This window comes from Rhamphochromis longiceps, linkage group LG12 (assembly GCF_057381845.1).
Source record: "Rhamphochromis longiceps isolate RC_006_pf linkage group LG12, R_longiceps_female_GT1.1, whole genome shotgun sequence".
In the NCBI taxonomy this organism is placed as follows: Eukaryota; Metazoa; Chordata; class Actinopteri; order Cichliformes; family Cichlidae; genus Rhamphochromis; species Rhamphochromis longiceps.
Window position 1 is genome coordinate 27,367,799 of NC_140568.1, and position 21,749 is coordinate 27,389,547.

At 42.0% G+C, this 21,749-nt stretch overlaps 1 protein-coding gene across 1 annotated transcript; it reads left to right on the forward strand.

The window, feature by feature from the left end:
* The first annotated feature begins 387 nt into the window (after positions 1 to 387).
* On the forward strand, positions 388 to 21,435 carry rasl10a (RAS-like, family 10, member A). The gene is made up of 3 exons (XM_085425531.1): positions 388 to 1,394; positions 15,289 to 15,413; positions 19,373 to 21,435. Exons 1-3 carry the CDS (start codon positions 1,179 to 1,181, stop codon positions 19,641 to 19,643), a joined length of 612 nt encoding a protein of 203 aa, XP_085281657.1. The 5' UTR covers positions 388 to 1,178; the 3' UTR covers positions 19,644 to 21,435.
* The last annotated feature ends 314 nt before the right edge of the window (positions 21,436 to 21,749 follow it).

Consider the following 21,749-nt stretch of genomic DNA (forward strand, 5'->3'; position numbering starts at 1 on the left):
ACAGAACAGTCTCACACTTCTCTGGAGCTCATCTCAGTTATTCTGAGGAACCATAAACTGAATTGCGTTTATTGCTCAGCTTTGTCTGTGGTGCTCCGCTGTCAGCCGTGATTGATTCGAACACACCCCCCCTCGCGTGCCCCGGGACCCTGTCCGGTCATAAGTCACCTCACAGGTATGATGTTCAGTCCTGCGCCGCCTCTCCGTGACCCTGGCGCGGAGATGATGTATAGTGTGTGGCCTCTTCCACAGCTATTTGTTTGCGGCGTATGGGAGCTCAAAGCTTTCGCACGCCTTGTGCACTACGTGATCCTATTGGACGAGCGGGGCAGTGGATATTGCAAATGATGATGAGGGGGGGAGAGAGGGGAGGAGGTGGAGAGCTCCTGTCTTTCCAACGGCAGACACGCAGCGCTCCTTAAGACTCCAGATGCCTTTACAGAATACGCGCCGCTGTTTTCTGTGCGAGTTGCCTCTCCTGTCTTAAATCGATCGTTGTGTTATCGAAAACCAGAAGATTATGGGGATCGCGTATTATGCGGGAACACGTGGAAAGCTTATGAGACGAGCGGCTGCGCGCCCGTCCTCATTGTGATGGAGGAGCGCGGTGGTGCATCGCTGGGGATGAGTGAGAGGTGCGGAGGAGATAATCAACGAAGACACTGAGAGCTGTGCGTTTGGACAAGGTCATCGGAGCCCAGCCTTGGCAGGATTATGTCCATGTGGAGGCGGCAAGGGCGGACTTTTATGCTTCCTCTCCGGGGACGAGGTTGCCTGGGGTGTCCCCTGAAAACCAAGAGTTTCTCTCCTTGCGTTGGCTCACAGAGGCGGCGAAGAGCCCATCTATTGGTGGCTGAGCTGTATTTTTGACTATCTGCGTGTCTTGGAGATAAAAGTTTCCCCGCTCTGCTCGACGGGTGGGTGCTCTATTCTCCCACCGACTCTTCTATTGAACGCAGCTGAAGCCAGTTAAGGTGATTTAGTGGGTGCTGGTTAAAGGGGCAGCGGCGGCGGGTGGGTTGAATTCCACCAGAGAAACAGCAAGAAAAAAAAAAAGAAAAGAAAAAAGACAAAATAAAGATTTATTTTTTAAAAAGCGGCGGCCAGCTGTGTTTCTGGACTACCACATCTGCCGTTGTTGTCGCCGCTGTCCATGGTGCTGAACTCGGGCTCCAGGAATGGTGGAGACGCTGAGTATCGCAGTGATCGGTGCTCCCGGAGTGGGGAAAACTTCTATAATCCGCCAGTTCATCTATAACGACTTCTCGGAGGTGTACACGCCGACCAGGACCAGATATGTGTACAGACCCTCCGTCATACTGAACGGGAACATGTACGAGCTGAAGATTTTGGACGTCCCGCCGATCTCCTCTTTTCCATCAAGCTCCAGTCAGGTATCACGTCTCTGTCTCGGGAACTTTATCAGAGGAGGATTTAGACAAGCTTAGAGAGGAGGGGGTCCATTCTCTGATTGAACCCGCTTCTCATTTATTTAATCACTGCTTAATCTTACAAGTGCCCGTCTGTTCACAGCCGCTAACATCCCTCAAAGGCAAAAACACCAATTTTATTTATTTCTCTTTCAGTATCAGATGTCCCTAGTCTACTAGTTGCTATGGAGACCTGGCTGACTTAAAGCCTAAGAGCTTCACTTTGGCGTTTTTAAACTCTCTTTGTCTCTGTCTTTCAGCCCGTTTATGAAGACAATATGCAAACTTGCAATATGCAAACTTGCATATTGTTATGTGTTAATCATAACATGTCTTCTACACACTTCTAAGAAACAGCAGTGCTGCTGCTGATATTTGTGTTGATTCTGCAGCATTGTGCTTCAGGCATGGCCACAGCACCTGGTTAAAACTCCCTTTTTAAAAATAGAGCAGACTGCCCTTTTATTCCTGACCACAGGTCAGATGCCACCCCTCATTAGATGGAGGCACATCTGGTCGCAGGATCATAGCAAGATGAAAAAGCACTGTGAATGCTGCGGCTTTGCAGTCACTTTTTTGGAGCAGATTTTTGGCTTTCTTTATTTCTTGACAAGAATTGGAGGTGCTTGAAACAGTCCTCGTGGCCATACTGAAAGCATTATTAGATCCTCTAACTTTTTTCACCCTCCCGCCTTACAGATCCTTTGTTAAACAGTCACAACCAAGGAGGAGACCCACAGAGGCTTCAAAACACCACAGACTTCTGAACCTCTGTTTTCAAAAACACAGCCAGTAAAAAATAAGAACAAAAAACCAGAACCAAGGATGTGGGAGAGCTGCTTCACCTGCTTCTTCAACTGTCTGAATCAGTCTAGGGGATAATCTTTTAAATCCTCTTTGTGTTATTATACCGCTTACCTTGTGTGAATCAGACATATTAAGCATTGTTTTAGTTATTTTTTTACATGGAATAAGAAGTGCGTATTTTGGCCCTTGACACTTAGAGTGAAATCGCATTAAATCCTCTCTTTATTGGAAAGACATCAGCTCTCCGCTTTCCCTTCCCTCTTAGTGGCCAAATGTGGAGAGTAGGATCTGTTACAGCAGCTGAAATCCTTCCAATCTACACATGAGCATGTGAGAACTGCTTTAATATCGCCTTAAAAATGTGACTCTATCCCTCGAGACAAATGATCCCCTTGTTAAAGTCCTCTTTGTCATTTTTCCCAGCCCATTAAGTTGCTGAATATAATGCGTCCCTCTCTTCGTATGCATGTGTGCGGTGCTTGAAACGGCGCATCCCACTGCAAGTCTCTGCTGACGCGAGGCACGTGTTTGACTCTTGTCCACTGTGACCTCATTGGAAAGACCGAAATCTCCAAGGTCACCACAGCAAAGCCATTGATTTGCTGCTGCTGACTGTTTCTCTCCTTCCCTCCCTGTCGGTGTCACAGATAGGCCTCCCAAGAACAGCTGCGGTTATCTACCGCCGGCGAAAGTGCCACTGAGAAAATGAGATCAAGCCAAGCAGGAGACAACAAAAGCACAACGAGAAAGAGAGACCTCCCAAAGTGCTGGTTTTCTGTGCGCTCACAAAGCTGCGGCGTTAACACAGAAAACATCTGACAGGGCAGAGCAATCATCTTGTCGGAGTTATACAAAGCTTCCCTACTAGATTTAACATTTTATTGGAAGGTGTTAAGAGTTCTGCAGACTGCTTACGCTACAGATTCCTGCTGGGAAGGCACTGAGTTTCCTTTTTTCCAGCTAAAGTGCTTTGAACTCCCATTAAGCAATAAGCAGGAGCAGCTGCAGGAACAGGGGACGAGGTGCATCTGATGAGTTCAAGTGTCTCAAAGGTTGAGTCACATTTGAGGGGTTTCCTCCTCATTTGATTGTCTTTGGTTAAACATTTCATGCTAATGTCAGAGTGGTGGTGCAGGCTCTTTGTCGAAGGTATACCAGCAGAGAAATCCATTAGCTGAGTGTTGCCACAACATTTCCATCTGACAGATTTACGGTTACTCATTTGGTAAGGAACAACACCTGGAAGGCCCGCTGTGCTTTGTCTCGCTCGTTCTTGCTTCCTCTGGTGCTTCATCCTCTATTCACAGCGAGAGACACGGGGCATTTTCGAGTCACTGCCCTCATCTGCGTTTAACCCTGCGACCACAGAAATGTAACGTGGATCAGGGGCAGTTGGATGTAATGAGGGGTGAGTTGAGCCAGCACAAAGAATCCTGATTGAATTTTACTTGCTGAAGACAGCAAATTAAATAAAAGCACACTTCACTGTTAGAATACAGTCGGGGAATAAGAGAGGAAGAAAGGAGAGAGGGGAGGGAGAGAGCGGGAATTTGTTTTGGTCAATTAGAAAGTTTAATGGACACCGTTGAAGCCGGGGTGACCAAATGAGGTTTTATATTGTCCTATAAAATTTGTGATGAATAAGCTGCAGAATAGAGTGAGTCAGTACGCCTCCGCGCTGATGTAGCCCGGCAATTTCTCATCAGTTCAGATTATTTTATAAGAACAGCAGTGGCGTTCTAGCAGGCGACTTGTGACCTCATTTCAACAACATACAGAGACATTAAAAAAATCTTTTTTTAATGCTGGAAAGAGGCAAGATTTGTATCATTTTTCCCGTGAAGCTGGGTTGGTGTAATGATTTGTTTGCTTTGTGGCGTGTGTGTCTGTTTCTGAGAGTATTGCATTGAGAGAGCATCTGTCCTGGTGTGTCAATACGATGTGATGACAGATGGATTTAAGCGTGACGGAAGATTCAGCATGATTTTTTCTTGTTCTTTTCTTTTCACTTTCTCTTCTTTTCCCTTTTTGTTCTTGCCATAATGTATCTCCATGACTTCCTCCCACACAAAATGCTCCGTCTCCTGCTCTCTTTGGGCATTTTTCTCAGCTATCTCTGTCAATACTTTCATATATAACAGCGAGGAAACTATCGTATTTCACGCTTGCAGATGCAGCAAGAAAGATGTGTGCGTCTGTGAAGTGCACATATCGGTGAAGCGTTAAGTGCTGACAGGATCTGGAAGTGAAACTGAGCACAAATGTATAATAATCATAGTGGATCATTCATTTTGAATTGCATTTAATCTGTTTTTGCTGATATATACACAAATATCATTATACTATCTGCAAAGGCACAGTTTTTGTAGTTTTCCCTGTGCACACCTTCACAGTTGATTTTAAATGAAACATCCAGAGGTGATAGAAGTGCAGACTTTTAGCCTTAATTCAAAGGGTTTAACAAAAATGTTGCATTAACAGTTCAGCAGTTACGGTTTATACACAGTCCCTCATTTTCAGTGGCTCACAGTTAGTTCTACATTTGATTGACGAGCGGTTTCATGGCTGGGTGAGGCACGTTCACTTGTTATTTCATAATAAATGAAGCAGATAGAATATCTGAAGTGTTGAATTTGTATTTCGTAGCTTTTCACCGAAATTTTAAATATGAGTCTCAAATAGATGTCGGTGCAAGTGAAAGACATTGTCACTGAAACAGCAAAATTATCCTCTCAGAGAGAGAGCAAAACGCCAGGATCGGTTAAATCAGCAATCTTTTATGCCGTTAAAAAAGAATAAATGCTCAGAAAAAACACAGAGGATGATTGCAGAATTATTTCCATGGCTAAAGAAACAACTTTATAGCACCTAACAAAATTAAGGATACTCTTAAGGAGGTAGGAGTATTGTTATCGAGGACTACAATCAAGAAACACCTTCATGAATGGAAATACAGAGAATTTACAATAAGGTTCACACAGTTACACTGAGGAACAGGAAGGCCGGATTAGAGTTTGACAGAAAACATCTAGATGATAAAAGATGAAACCAAGATTAACCTGTACTAACATAATAGAAGAAAAAAGGTCTTGAGGTCTTGTGACCAAGGCCTGCTGGCTGTCCAGCATACAAGGTTAAAAACTAAAGGTGACAGAGCGTTTGTATCAGAGGTGGGACCAAGTCATTGTTTTGCAAGTCTCAAGTAAGTCTCAAGTCTTTATCCTCAAGTCTCAAGTAATGTCAGGCAAGTCAGAGTCGAGTCTCAAGTCACTGGTGTAAAAGTCCGAGTCAAGTCACAAGTCTGAAACTTTGAATTTCAAGTCCTTTCGAGTCTTTAAAAAAAAAAAAACAACGAAAAAATAATGTTGCAGTTATGCTAAATGTAAATATTAGACCATGTAATTTTAAAATCTGTGTTTTTCTCAACACATACAAAATAGTGAACTTAGAAAATATACACAAATTGTGAAATTGCACCTCTTTAAAATGCAGCTCAATTAAACTTAGCTCCAAGAATAATTTTCACCGACAGTTCTGAGATAAGCTGCATGTCATTCTTGGATGCGGTTGTAGGACCAGCTTTAAAATCGCATGACAAAAATATCATACACATTAAAAAAAACTGTATCACCAACGTAGCCTGGAAAACATTTGCTAGTTAGATGAAGTCAGCTATCTCATCGTAGCATATTTATATGCATATTTATAATTATACGGTTCTTGGAGTGAGCGCATACACTCATGAAGTTTAGTAACTTCAGGTCACTGCAACAAGCCCAGGTACAGTTTACCGCCGGATGGGTGCAGGACCTTGAAATGCACCGTGTAGAACGAAAGACCATCGTACGTATCATAAGTTTACCAGTCTCACAAATCGTCGTCATAAATACACATTCCTTAACCGTTTATTAATAGGACCTTTGAGCTCAACGGTAATTAATTAGTAGTGGAAATAATTTCTGGTAGCATCACAGAAATGTAGCAGTGACAATAATATTGTATGCTGTAATCGTACTGGACAATTAGTGATACAAAAAACCTGTTTTATCCTGTGAATAAAAGTATGTGTTTTTGTCAATGTACCATAATAACAGAAGCGAAACGCAATATTGTGTCAGGACAATTTACTATTTATGCACAATAAACAAAGGAGCATAGCGCGACAATTTCTGTTCAGCGCCAGACTTGCTTGTAACCTATATCACCAATTATGTTAAGAAAATGACGCATTAACTACAACAGCAGACTGACCTTTGTGTAAATGCTTGGAGCAGACTAACATGTGAGCTGGAGTGTTCTAGGACGTTATATTTGATCTTTGAATGGCTGCAATCCAGACCATCCGTCGCGTCTTTGTTACTTCGGAAACATGGCTCGAACAATTTCTCTTCAACGACGTAATCCGATAACAACCGATCTCTTTACCCGTCGGCTTCCCGTGGCTGTCATGCGACCGGCTATTGCAGTTAATAATACAACGGCTTCTTGACATTTTTGTGTTTCTTTTTATCGCTGTGTAACTGATTTTAATTGAAAGCCTGCGTGCGCTAGTACCGCTTGCCACGAGTTCCCAGAATCCTTTGCGGTTCTACCCGTGAATGACGTCACATTTTCAATCTCTATATAATATGCATGTTAAATTTTATATTTGGGGTAAAATATCAAGTCTTTTCAAGTAAACCGGTTCAAGTCCAATTCAAGTCCCAAGTCATTGGTGTAAAAGTCCAAGTCAAGTCACAAGTCTTAGAACATTTTTTCAAGTCAAGTCTAAAGTCATAAAATTAATGACTCGAGTCCAAGTCATGTGACTCGAGTCCACACCTCTGGTTTGTATCTGTGGCTCCCAGACTCTGGAACTCTCTGCCATTGAGTTTGAGATCTGTGGACTCAGTCATTTCTTTTAAGAAGCAGTTAAAGACTTATCTTTTTAAAATTGGTTTTGGTTGACATTGGATGATGTATATTTTGAGCCTCTGTGAAGCACTTTGTGATTTAATCTGAAAAGGTGCTATATAAATAAAATGTAACTTTACTTACTAATAGAAGACAAAAGTATTGAGCATTAGAGAAAAGGTCATGATCCAAAGAATACCACGTAGAAACATATGCCTGGCAGGGGAACCAGGACACTTTGTTGGTGATGTGATTGCTGAGTGAAGCTGCAGGATTGACTGTGAAGTGTACGGGGCTACACTCTCTGCTCAGATTCAGACAGATGCTACAAAACCCATCGGGCAGAGTTTCACAGCACAAACGGAAAATGACCCAAAGCAAACTGTAAAAGCAACCGAGAGTTTGTCAAAGCAAAGAAATGAGATATCCTTGAATGGCAAGTCTTCGCCTGATCTCAATAGTGCAGCTTTTCAGGTATTAAATACAAAACTCAGAGCAGAGATACTCACACACAAGCAGCAGCCAAAGGCAGCTGTAAAAAAGGCCCTGCATCTCAAGCAAAGAAAGACAGCATTACCTGATGTCTATGGGTTCCAGACTTCAGGCTGCAAAGAATTAAACAAGCTGGCAACCCTTGTATTTGCACTTATATAAGAATAAAATTAAATCCATTATGGTTGTGTACAGTAGTGTAAAACTGTGCCCAACAAAATATGGACCAGACAAGCCTTGTAGAGATGACTCTAACAAGCGTGATCAGCAAAACACACCCTCATCCTCAGTGCTAATTACTGCCAAGTCAAATCTGAATAAAATTCTGACATTTCACTCAACAAAGCTGAAGCAAAGATTCCTTGAATGGGCTCTTAGTACAGTTAGATTTAATTAATTGTTAAGTACTCGCAAGCCATGTTATTTGTTCTAGATCAGTGATTTGAATTAGAAGTAGCCTAGCATGCTAGACAGCTAGCTAACAACCAGTTGGCGTTTCCCCCTCTCATTCAACTATTCCCTTAAAAATGCAAAGTTCAAGTGGTAATAACAACACAGTTGGTGAGTTATATTAAAAATCACCTCTGGTGCACTTATTATGAACCTGTACTAATGTAGCACTTTTTCGCTCAAAGCGCTTTCTTACTACAAGCCTCATTCATGCAAGTGCAATGAGAGCTAGTTAAACATTCACACTAGGGGTGGTGGTGTTTGTAGCTCTGGAAGATTTGGAAAGGTTGGTGACTCCATACCTGGCTGCATGCCTAAGAATCATTGGGCAAGTAGCTGGAGCTGAGTTGCTCTCCGATGCGTGAGGAAATCCAACCACTGACCTCTTGATTAGTAGATAACCTGCTCCACCTCCTGAGACACAGTCACCCCAAAGGATGTGAAACATCAGCTACTGAGACTGTAAACCATTTTATTTAAAATTGTATTCATATTTCCATTGTACAGCTAGTTAGGCCTTTAAATTGTGAGTCTAAGCAGATTAACTTGCTTCTCGAGGCCGCCTCAGTGGGCCTTCGAGTAACTGCACTTCAAGGTGCACTTCAACTGGTTTCATTTTTCAGCCATGGAGGTTGTGCCTCGGGTCAGACCCAGCAATTGGTCTTGATGTTAAGCTTCCAGCTCCTGGCTTTATCTTATTAGTATTTAACAAAGTAGGCAATCTTCTCATCTAACTCTCTGGCAGCATGCAAGGATATCTGCAAGGATATCTGTAGGGACAAGAAAGACATAGAGCAACGTTACATATCTCTCAGTTTCCCAATCCAGTCTAATTCTTGAGAATATCCATTTTTGACCCCTCGCCAGCATCAGCCAGAGTCTCTTTGTCACCTGAACACTGGAGACTTACAACAAAGGGCAATAAATGGTTTTGCTGGTCCAGGTCATTACTTTGAAAAGGGGACTTCCATCCCTAAGGGATGTAATGGATTTTAATTCCAACTCAACCAGCGTGACCTGTGTTTGACATATCTGTAATAGCTCAGCATTGGCCCCAGCCAGGTTACACCGGCCGCCCTCCTGCACTGGATGGAGTATTGATCCATCGCAACCACTCATTACGTTCAAGCTGCCTCCACTAATATCGGAGTCATGGCGGCTTTGCCATAGCCTGCTGAAAACTGACCACGGCCCTGCAGTTGTCAGGGAAACACGCTCTGTTTGGGTCTTGAGGAGCAAAGGACGAGCTGCTCTTTTTCCACGCTGTGGTAAGGCGACCGACTGGAGGACACAGACAGTGGCACCACACTTCACAGTCACGCTCCCGCAAGCACATTCTCACATCCCGGCGAGCACACACAAATAAACATGCCCACACATGCCGTTTGCATTCATTTGGTTACCGCGTATCAGTGCGCTGCCTTTTCTTTACTGCTCTGTTTTGGCCTGGGCCTCGTGTTTGGGGTTTGGAGAAGTAGTATTGCTGCTTCTGTGCCGGCTCCTCCTCCACATTTAAAAACAGGACTTGGACGACAAAGAGATACGAGATGAAAACACAAGCTGCTATTTTTAGCCCCGCGGGATGTGAGGCTGCAACCACAAGCCACCGTGCTCGCCTTGCGTCGTCAGCTGCCTCAGTTATCATGAGCTGTGATGACAGCGAACATCTCTGGTTTGTTCGGGAAACACAACAAATCTTGCACTGGAGCTGTACTGGACACTTTAGGATAGACTCCAGTAAGAAAATGAATTGATGGAAGAAATTAGAAATCATAAAGAAAAAAAACCCACTCTTGCTGAAAACACTGTGAAAGACCAGAGAAAACTGCACTTTACACCAGTTTTCACAACACATCGTCCCACTTACGCTTTTTACTTTTGATGGCAGTGATCTTATTGCCATCTCTGCGCCTGATTGGCTTCATTATCTTCCTGCTGATCTGTGAGGCTGTTTCTGCTCCTTGACACAAACACCCCCTCCAAAATGAATAGAGGCAAAGCGTCCCTCACTGCGTTTTATCATTACAAGTTAGGCTGATCCTCGCCTGTTCCCTCAGCCTCACCTGTCACAAATTATCAGTTCATCTTCATTGTACAGATTAGCTGTACAGCATGTTTAATTTGGATGCAAATCCCCCCCCAAACCTTGACAGCAGTGTAATTAATTTTTTTTCTATTCACGTTTCTATTTTAGGTTACACAAGCTGTGTAAGTGCTGGAAAAAGTGTAGAGTAAACACCACATGGAACAAATGACTTAACGCTGTACAAAATACTGTAGCAAATCCATCAACATTGCACTGCTCCACTACAGGGTCACATTAGATTGCATGCTAATTATAAGCATGCAAATTAAAATGGGGCCTGACAATCAGCACTTTGATATGTGAGCTTTCAAAGCAATATGGGCACAACAAGCACGGCTCCAAAGCAGCCAAATCATCATCAGAGCCCCGAGGTTCAGGTGCGTCAGTCAAAAAGCATCAAATACATCAGAGCGGAATTTCACTGAAAATCATTGAAGCATAACATAATAAACAGCTTCAGGAGAGGCAGTGATCACATGGGGAAATTGATTTGTATGTAAATTCTTTTAAAAATGTGTTCACAGGGATTTAAAAAAACTGTTTTAAAAAAGAGCTCAGGAGGAGCAAATCGAACAGCAGCCACTGTGTGAAGTAAATCTACACTGAGTCTGTGGAAATGTTCCAAGGTTAAATCAGTGATCTTAACAACATAATATAAACTCACTGGCCATTTCATTAGGTATACCTTTTCAAGCGCTCTCAAATCTCTATCGGCCAATCACATGGAAGTGTGTCTATGCATGAAAACATGTTCAAACCGAGCGTCGGATGGGGAAGAAAGGTGATTGAAGTGACTTTGAATGTGGCATGGTTGTTGCTGTCAGGGTAGTCTGAGTATCTCAGAAAATGCTGATCTACTGGGATCTCTGGGGTTTACAGAGAATGGTCAAAAAAGAGAAACTACCCAATAAGCTGCAGGTCTCTGGGTGAAAATCTCTTGTCGATGCCAGAGGTCAGAGCAGGTCAGATGCAGTGAAGAGTGAAAAGTGGGTTAGAAAAGTAAACTGTGTAGTAAAAGATCCAGAGGACTGAATGACAGTAAAGGTTGCACGATCTGATATCGTCGTGTTGGTGTTGTTCCCAGATCAACATAGTAAATGTTGTTCCAGGATCAACATTGCAAGTGACCAATCAGAATGTTGTGGCGTCATACCTTTGCGACTTCAGGAAAAAACGCCGTAAAACAAAAAACTGTACTTAAGCTGCGAGAAACCGCCTCTGTCCGCCGATCAACGGACCCAGACCCTGACCCTAACCCTTTAATAAACGCTAAGCAGAATTGATATTGTCCTTGCAACATTGGAATTTCATAAATGCACGAATGGCTTGGCGCGCCAAAGAATAACGTCACAACAATGTGATTGGTCACTTGCAACGACACCAACACGACGATATCAGATCATCCGTAAAGGTTTGACTTTTGCCACATTTCTGAGGTGAAGGAAACAAGGTTGGATGAGCTTAGAGTTTTAAAATTCAGTTGTTGTTCAAAGATGACACCAATAATCCAAATAGCCGGAAGCTGATATCATTGCACTACCTGATGACACTTTTGAGCTTTGGGAAATATGCCGGTACTTTCCAAGCATGAGACAAGTCCAACTTCCTGAAAATCTTTGCTGGTGAATGTGCCAAAACTGATTTCTGATGTTTATATTCATTTTCCCAAATGTATATCTTTGCTTATATTGGTAAATAGACTTTAGTCAACAGAATTTATTAAAGGATTATATATAAAATTATCTTTATGACATTATTTTACCAACTTCATATCACTCTTTAAAAGTTATATATTTTTAACATCAATGACACTTTTTAGCTGGATAAATAAAGGATATATAAAACTCACTTTCTACCTTGTGACAGGAAGGTTATTTGTGGCTCAGAATGATTTGATGACATTGGTTTGACATGTGCTTCACAGATTATAGGCCGACAAGTCATTTACAACAGCTTAAATGTGGGTGACCATCTTTTGGCACAACACCAGAAACTTCAAAGTGATCACAAGAAAAGAGGTCTTGGGCCACACAAGCCCCTTTTAAGATCACAACCTGTGCCGCTTTTCATTTCATTTAAAGGAATATAATAAACCTGAATGTAATGTGTTGACCGGTGAGCTCCAAATGTGGCAGAAAACAGATTTGGGTTTTTATACAGAGCCCAGCTTTCCACGCTTCCAGCATTCATGTTAAGCCAAACTAAGCAGTTTCTAGTTCCAGCTTCATAGTCATTATTAGTCATTCTCATCCCCAGCTACTAAACTGTATTTCCCCAGATGTTAGACTACATTTGAAAGATCCTCATCACACCGTTGTCTAAAGTGCAATGCCGTTTGTGCATTACAGCAGTCTGCATCTAATAAGAACAACCCTGTTTATTGCAAAGTTAATTTCCAATGTTTGTCTGTTAAATTATATTAAATTGGATTGAATTATGTTTCACTGAACTGAACTGAGGCGGTCTCACAGAGTCTAGGCCCTTCATTAGCAGTGTGTGGGAACACCAGAGGTTATGTCTGCTCATCCCTTGATCCGCTGTTGCCTTTTTCATCTTTTCAACATTCTCCCAGGCCTGCGTTTGTGTTCTCATTTCCTTCCCTCAGTATATCTTTTTCCCCCAGCCCCTGAACTTCCTCTATTTGCCTCTCCCTCTTTTATCAGATCAAATGTTTATACATTAATTTCATGCTGTTACAGGGCTCTAGAGTGCGACCAATTTGGTCGCAAATGCGACCAAATTTTTCAGTGGTGCGACTAAAAATAAACTGTTCCGGTAACAAAAAAAAAATCTCTGTAACTCTCCGTGTGGTCAACAACAGACACACATTATGCCCCTATCGTGGACTAAACCAATCAGAGATAGTCAGGGGCGGGACCTCTCTGATTGGCCGTGGTCCAGTTGAAAGTGCAGGTGGAAGAGAGAGGTGAGTAGCTTGAATAAAGCGATATCAATTCATTAACGGATTCCACACAAAGACCTAAACACGGAGCGGACCCAACACATCAGAATCAGCTTCGTCTTTCTCGGCTTTCTCACCCGACGGCCTGAACACGGACACGCTGTCGGAGCTTAGCGATTCTTCGGGTCCGCGCTGTGTTTACGTCTTTTTGCGCTGATTCTGAGCTGCAGGTTTTGCCTCTCTCCAACCAAAATTCACCGAGCCTGCAGCAAAAGAAGCAGCAAACTGCGCTTCACATTTGATCAATGTCGTCATGAATTCCCTCTGACTTTTGCTGTTTTGCTTCCACCACGATAAAAATCACACTTCCTGCACAGCTCTCTCTCTCTCTGTACTTCAGGAACAGTTTCCCGTCTCAAATCTGTTTTCTGCATTATTCATTCGCTTATTACCCACCAGTCTACCGTTGTTTACAGCGCTTTTTCTTTTTTCACTTAAATGACCTCGGACAAGAAAGCCTAATTTCTGCTGTTCAATACTGAAGAAATTTAAATTTCTTAAAATTATGCAAAATTGCAGAATATTTTTAAGGTTATCTGCTATAAAAAGCCAGACCAGGAAAATCTCCTTCATGTTTTCCTGTGTTTTATTCTCAGTTACTTTCACACAAAGGCATCTGCTGTGATTTTCACAATTCTGATGAAGTCTCATGTGTATCAGTACTGATAAATGATCAGAATTATAATATTTCTGACTGTCTGAGGCTAAATTGAATCAAATCAGGACTTTGAGAACCGGAATTGAATGGATTATAGAAATCAGTGATGATACTCAGCCCTAGTGAGCAGCCTAGGCCTGAGAGAAGTGGATGTACTGTAGCTGTGGGTAATAAGAAAAGATGAAAAGAACTATTGATAACTTTTTTGTTAAGTTAAGGCCTGATCTGTCTGAAATTCATAGCCAGTGCTCTGACACGGTGCCATCAATATTTGAATGCTGAAAAAGCACAGTGTATCCAGAAAACACATTATATGCTGCAATAAATGCACTGCCCAAGTGTCCCCTCTCCCCACGGCCTTTCAGCAGCAGACAGCAGCAAACAGGTCGTCAGAGGAGGCCAAGATGATGATTAAGTTTTTAACATTTTCTACAATATTGACAAAGCACTTTAAGCACAAGTTTGTTAGTTAATAATTTAGAAATTAATATTGTCTGTATGGACTTCCCCCCCCCAAAGAAAGTGCACATGTAAAACTGCGGTGTTAAGCGATGCGGTTGAAAAATTTGAGTGCGCCTAACTTTTGTGCCGGTACGCCTAAATTTTTAAAGTTAGGCGTACCGGTGCGCCCATGTCAAAAAGTTAGTCTAGAGCCCTGTGTTACAGGCAGCAGGTCGGCAGTGGTGAGCCCAGTGATACACATTTGGATAGAAGGATGGTTCCTCACGTTTCTATTAAAACGAATGGCCCTCAGTAAGGTGCAAATAGACCCACGTGCACTGTGTGCTTTGATTACATTTTGAATTATGCTTTGAAAACCATTAGCATGAACAAAATGTTGCTTTTTTGCCACATCAGAGCACCGCGTTCCCTTTTTTCCTCTCCTGACAGAAGGTTGTGCGTTTTCTTTCCCCCAGCCTCCGTCTTTGTCCTTGAACAGCGTGCAGTGTTTTACTGCGGGGTCATCGTGTTTTATGACTTTGTTCAAAGCTGTAAGATTCCCAGAACCATGTCTACTCGAGGAATTCATACACTGCACTTTGTAACTGCAAAGGGAAGCAAACTGTGACAGAGCAAAGTTCTGTTACATAAAGAGGGGAAAAAAATTAACCGAGGCTGATGGGATTATCGTTAGTCTTTTAATCTGTCATGAATCAAAGTATTGGATTGAAATTTCTCTTTGATGATGACGCTGGTGGCAAAGTCATCAGTTTGTCCTGAAGGGGAAATTAATGTCCGCACCCAATTTCACAAGAACGTATTCATGAGCCGATGAGCCATTTCACTCAGAACCACAAATAACCTCATTGTGGCATTTGAGGAAATGTCAGACTTTGACAAAGCCATTAGGACACACTACCTGGGAACCTTACACATCTGCAAAGTCTTCCATCTAATACGTCAGCATACCCAAGAGACCATGTCAGTTCTTAAGCTTGACTAAAACGGGTCTTGGACGTACTCATATGTTTGCATATTTATGTGTTTCTCTACATATCTGTCCTTTCAGGAATGGCTGGATTTGCGCTGCAGAGGTGTTCGTAATGCCAACGCATACATCCTGGTGTATGACATCTGCTGCGTGGAGAGCTTTGAATACGTCAAAATGATCCGACAGCAGATAGTAGAGAACAGGTATGGTCACAAACACTCTCTGCTGACAACGCAGATGTTCAACATACCGTCCAAAAGCTTCAAACCAGGACTGTCAAACTCATTGGACATCATGCATCACATACATACAGCCTGCTTTGATCTTAAGTGGGCCAGACCAGTGAAACTACATGATAAATATATGAAATTACAGAAAAATGTTTAGTGGTAGTTAATTTACCAGACACTCCTTCGATTTTTTTTATTTTAAAATATTAAAGTTTTGTGTTATTTTAAAATATTAAGCTTTTGTTAATTTACAAAACAGAGATTTTCCTGTAAATTAAGCATTTATCTATTGGGGGGGAGGAGGGGGGTATTTTTTTCCATTGGAAATTCTTCGTCCTGGGCCTTGTGTTTGACACCCGTGCTTTAAACCCTATATTTAATTGAAAACTGAACCACAATGACGCTGTTAAGACTCACAGGCATTACTGTTTTCTAATTTAAAAAAAAAAAAAATCTAGGACAGGGACAACAAAAGACCAGAAATATTACGTAATGCTGAAAAAAAAAAAGCTGTTGGAATATCTCAGAGCTAATTAGGTTAATTAGCAACAGGTCAGTAACATAAAAGAGCATCCCACAGAGGCTGAGCCTTTCAGAACTGAGAATTAAGAGGACGGTGGGTTTACCACCCTTTTTTTAAAAACAAATAAATGCATAAGAATAATGTTTAGAACATAAAAATTACAACACGTTTGGGGGATTTTATCATCAAAGTACAAAATACCAAAAAATAAAGGCCCAGCATGTGAAAATGTGGAAAAGAAAGTTTTAGCTTGTAGAGCCACCTTTAGCAGCAATAACGTAAAGTAATAGTTTTCTGTGGGATTTTTATACAGAGCCCAGCAGGCTCTCACTTTGACTTTTTTTTTTACTTTAGCTCCACTCTTCTTTACAACTTTGCTTCAGTTCATTGAGGTTTGTTAGCATTAGCTCTGTCAAGAGTCCACCACAGCAGTTCAAGCAGGTTGAGGTCTACGCTTTGCCTGGAACATTGCAGAACTTTGTTTCTGTTCTTTTTCAGACATTCTGTTGTAAATTTGCTGCTTTGCTTGGGATCGTTGTCCTGTTGCATGGCCCAATTCCCAATTAGCTGTTGGAAGACGGCATCTAGAATACTTTTCTACTGAATACTGAGTCATTGATTGCAAGGTAAAACAAGCCCAAGGTGACACTTGACAGTTGTACTAACTAGAATTTGTCAAGGTTTCCCTGAGCATTGCACAGTCTGACCTTTGAGTGAAATAGTTCGGACATACACTCCTGGAAAGACTGTGACATTGTCTTAACAAACAGCTACATTTGACTAGCAGCACCTGGCTGTTTCTTACCATCTTATTTCCAGTGGAAGCAGTAATGATGTTTAGTTTTTCACAGAAATTCTAGTGTAGTCGAGTCATGCATAGGATTGGACTATTCAGATTGTTATCAGTGCACAGCTTAAAAAGCCAACATCCATACTGTAATCGTATAGAAGATCATTAGTGCACATGCCATAAGTAACTTACACCTTTGAAGGCTCCGTATGCACGTTTTGGAGCAACGTGTGCTGCCATCCAGAGGGGTGTTTCTCAGGAAAGGCCTTGTTTATTTCTTAAAGAGTGCGAAACCAAATTCCACTTGTATTACGGCAACATGGCTGCATAGAAAGATAGAGGCAACAAAGTATTAAACATGTCTCAACCTTTTAAAAAATATGTTGCTGAAATCAAATTCAATAAAAAAAATTATTTCAACAATTCATGTGTTGTTTTTGTGCTGTTTTCATTTGAATATAAGTTTGAATGATTTGCATTTCATTTTTAACTAAATGTAATACAACAATCCTGCTTTTTTTTGTTAAACCGCTGACACACAGCTTGTTATCCTTCACTGATGATTTGTAATGAAATCATCCCGTCACCCGTCTGAAGACAGCACACAATTTCACAGCCTGTCACAAAGCTGTACAATTACATGATGGTGACAGTGATTTTTAGGCTTCTTGTGGTGGTATCTTTCAATTTAGCGTGCGCGCTCGTCGTGATGACAGTTCACTGTCTGATGACATTTGATTCTTGTGTGATGCCTAAACCCACACTAGTAATTTAAAGGCTATTCTTGGGACAGTCGTACATTTAGTGTACAGAAGGCCCACAGATAACATACAGTAAATGCTTCCTGGATTTGCTTTGCACCTGCTGCATATGGGGCCAGAAATCCCTCGCTCTCCAGTCGTCAGCTGCATGCATATATTTACATATAGAAAGGTGCATTGGGTGGCTTCATTTGTTTGCCATGTTGTACAACACCAAACTGCCTCTCCACAGTTGATGCCCACTTTCTCGCAGCTCTGAACGTGTAACCACGAATGTTTATGATCTAAGACAGAAACCTATTATCCCCAGCAACTATGGAAGAAATGGTGAATGTGAGAGGAATAGGCAATAGGGGGAAAATGTGCAATCATGGAGAGTCTAACATCAGACTGGAGAAGGAAAGGAAAGGAAGGGGAGGAGAAGGGGGCAGATACTGTAAGAGGAATCATTAATAATCGAGTTTTGAGAGGTGTTTCTTTTACTCTGTGTGTCAGCTGTCGAAAAAAAAAAGTCTATTGTTGAAATGTTCCTCAGAAATCTTTTATTATTCTGGTTCCCACTAGCGAGGAGCCTACCTTCAGTTCAGTGAGGCTTGTGACAGTGTTGTCCTTCCATCATTCCTACCCCCCCCCCTCCCCGCGCCCCCCCCATTCTCATGAAGGGATGCACGCACACCGCCTCCCACATTCAGTACACCTCATTGTGCACAAGTAGTCAAGCCCGAGCAGATATGCAAGGAGATATTTTTAAGGCTGTTATGTGAGCACAACCTGTGAAAAGGAGAAAAGTGAGATGATTGCTGCCGTGTGGTTGTTCAGCTCCCAAGTTTTGAGAACTTCGCCTCGGGGCTTGAAAATTGCACCGCTCATCTCTCTCAGGCTGCATCGCCTTCTCTTCGGCGAGCCATTTTATCCATCTGTCGAGGCAGACGTGCAAATATGCAAAAGTATGCAAAAGTCTTTGTCATACAAAATAAGCCATCATTCGTTCTGAGAGAAAGAGCTAAGTTGTGTATAAACTGTTTAAACAGTTTATACACTTGTCTTTTCTAGATGTTCTGAGTTCAACATCGGTTGTTACAGCTTTTCCTAAATAGTTTATATTCTAAGGCTTTTTTAAATTATTATTACAAATCATTAACCCAATGACCTTGCCTCCTAAATAAGCAGCAAAATGAATATTATTGTTATCATCAACACTTCATTTTACTCTAAACTCCTGCAGCTTAATTTCCCACACTGCTGCACTAAACTTCTTTTCATTTAAACACTTCTAAACCATCACTAATCACGGTTAATTGTGGTCGACTTGAAGAGGTGCTGTATGTTTTTCATTAGTGCTGCAGGACTAATCTTTATATTTGCAGGTCTTACTTTTAATAATCTGCACGTCCTCTACAGAGAAGAAAACTGTCAGTATGACGAGAGGGGCGCCTAGGTTGTTAGTGTAACATATTGGGGGTATTTATATATTAGAGTAGTTTTGTAATATATTTTATTATTTATTATTGGTACTTTAACTTGTTCGTTACTGCCTTCGCGCAACTGTGACCACATAAATTCCATTGGGATTAATAAAGTATTCTGATTTTGCTTCTGAGTTAGAATTTTATAACACATCCCTCCGGCTTGCCGTACATTTTCCCACTCAATAATGCTGTAAAGCCCTCACTGCAGCATGCGGTGGGAGGCCCCTTGAGCCTGTGAGTTTTAATCCTCCAGTCCACCCCCACACACCTCAGAAGGAAGGGAAAACTATGCAGAGACAACAGCTGTGACAAACACCAACACGATGGCTTTTCTGGGTTTAAAAAAATAAAAATAAATAACACAACCTTCTTTTCTCATGCTCCTGCAGGGAAGGTAGCAGCAGCGAGGTGCCAATCCTGGTGGTGGGTAACAAGAGAGATCTGCAGCGTCAGCGCTTCATGCCTCGCAGGGCCGTGTCGGTTCTGGTGAAGAAGACATGGAAGTGCGGTTATGTGGAGTGCTCTGCCAAGTTTAACTGGCACGTAGTCCTGCTCTTCAAGGAGCTGCTGGGGATTGCTGTGGCACGGGGGATGCGCCAGAACCACACCTCCATTCGTTTGCAGGGGGCGCTACAGAGGAATCGCTGCACCATCATGTGACCCTCAGAGCTCCCTCCACCCCTGCCAACTCAGGAGTGGAGCGGCAGCAGAGAGAAGGACTTTCTATCAAAATGGCTGGGAAAAATAACCCCGTGGCCTCCTGCTTTACTGAGCTGATTTTTCTTAATGAGGTTTATTAGATTCGTGCGCTGTAAAAGACACTCAAATTACACACATGGTCATCCAACCACTTCCTAGTCAACTGTGTAGAAACAAGGAAGGAAATGGGAAAAAGAAAGCAGGTGACAAACAATACAAAAAGCATAGCACAGATATGTTTCTCACATCACAGGTCAACATTTCAGGCTGCGCTTCCCAATATGAAAGGTCTGTCGCTGGGCCTGACAGGGCAGAAGCTGTGTTTGTGAGAGTCAAAGCGGACAGGCAGCAATATCATCCAGTCTTCCTTTTGAATTTGCCACACTCTGTAAGGTCAAAAGCAGAAGCTCACATCTAACATCACTGGATTTATTGGGATTTGTGCATGAGACCGACAGGCAAAAAGATGGAAACGATAAAAAGTGAGAGCGCTCATTTTCTGCGCCAGTTATCTCAAAAAGTACATAGATAGATATGGTTAGGTGGTGTTTAATTTTAGATTCTGAGAAGTAGCCATGCATTTTTGTTCTCTGCCCCATCCTCTATTAGAATCTTGGCCGACAGTAAAAGCTGCTTGTTCACAGAAAGGCTGTTTTAAGGTTGTCTTGCAGCAGAAAATGCTGCAGTCCCTTATCATGTACTGTAGGACTTTAATCTGCTCCCTCCCCTCACTCAGTGTCTGTTTCTGATGAATACATTAAATCCAGGGAACGGGGAACCAGCAGGAGGCTCCGGAGCCTGAAACAAGAACCTGTGTGTGTGTGTGTGTGTGTGTGTGTGTGTGTGTGTGTGTGTGTGTGTGTGTGTGTGTGTGTGTGTGTGTGAGAGAGAGAGAGAGAAAGAGATGGAGAGAGGGAGAGGCAGGTTTATAGTTGACATTCAGGCAAGCAAAGGACAGACGCGGCAAGATAACAGACAGATGTTGAAGCACTGGATTAGAAAGGAGCAATAAACACACACGGGGATGTCCAGACTGACTATATGTGCCACATTATTATATTAAAAATGCCTCGCTACACACAGTCAATGTAATCCACTTGCGCTCCAGCAGAAATACACACGCAGAACTCGGTGGCTTCCATATCAATATGTGAATACTATCTAATTGGTCATATCGTGAAATTAACAGCAACTCTTTTCATTTCATTAGGCCGAGGTATGTGAATATGCCAGCACTGAAAGCAAGCAGATCTATTGTATATACACGACTGATTCATAGACTAATTGAGTTGCATGCTTTTGTTGGTAGAGCCAACGGTTCAGGGTTTAATTGCACTGATGTGAAAATGTGATACTGTGTTTAATTTTTGTAATACATGGTTTTTTGACGCTGTAATGAGCAACTGAGTGGAGTGAATGTGGTCGTTTTTCACCGGCATGTGAGAGCACAAGCTCACGATACTCTACCAAGGTGTATTGTTGAACCCTTCAGTCGGGCCAAATGTCTGTGTTAGATTTTTTGTTTGTTTGTTTGTTTTTCTGGTTGGAAAAAAAAGAGAAATATGTAGCAGAGATAAACTAGAAAGCAACTGCGTGTAGCATGAGTTCTCATCATTTCGTTTGTGTGCATTTTCAAATAAAAAGGGCTACTGTTTTTTATCACATACATCACTTGTGTTGTGTTATTTTTACAGTGTCAGTACTGTAAGTAATTTTGTTTGGCTTTTGGTTGCTTTTTGTTTTGTTTGTTCTTTCTGACACATGATTATTAAAAGCATTTGAGAACAACAACCTTGCTCTGGTCCCTTTTTTTTCTCCTTTTTTTTTTTTTTTTTCCTTTTGTGTCCCGTTTGGAACTTTAGCCATCAGAATTGTTGTCTTGAGGCCAAGAAAGATGCCAAGCGGATTTATTTTACCAAGTGGATCATCATGGCCTTGCCATATTGGTCCATTTGATTGACCTTTATTATAATTATGAATTTATTTTATTTTCAGTTGCTACAAACGGGACAGACATGACTGGGGGATAGGACAGGGAGAAAGAATGAAAGAAAGAGAGGGAGAGAA

Bases quoted from the DNA above. Each gene is read 5' to 3' on its own strand.
- rasl10a (XM_085425531.1), top strand. From the start codon at position 1,179: ATGGTGGAGACGCTGAGTATCGCAGTGATCGGTGCTCCCGGAGTGGGG. The intron at 1,395-15,288 runs GTATCACGTCTC...CTGTCCTTTCAG, and splicing joins TTCCATCAAGCTCCAGTCAG to GAATGGCTGGATTTGCGCTG. The intron at 15,414-19,372 runs GTATGGTCACAA...ATGCTCCTGCAG, and splicing joins CAGCAGATAGTAGAGAACAG to GGAAGGTAGCAGCAGCGAGG.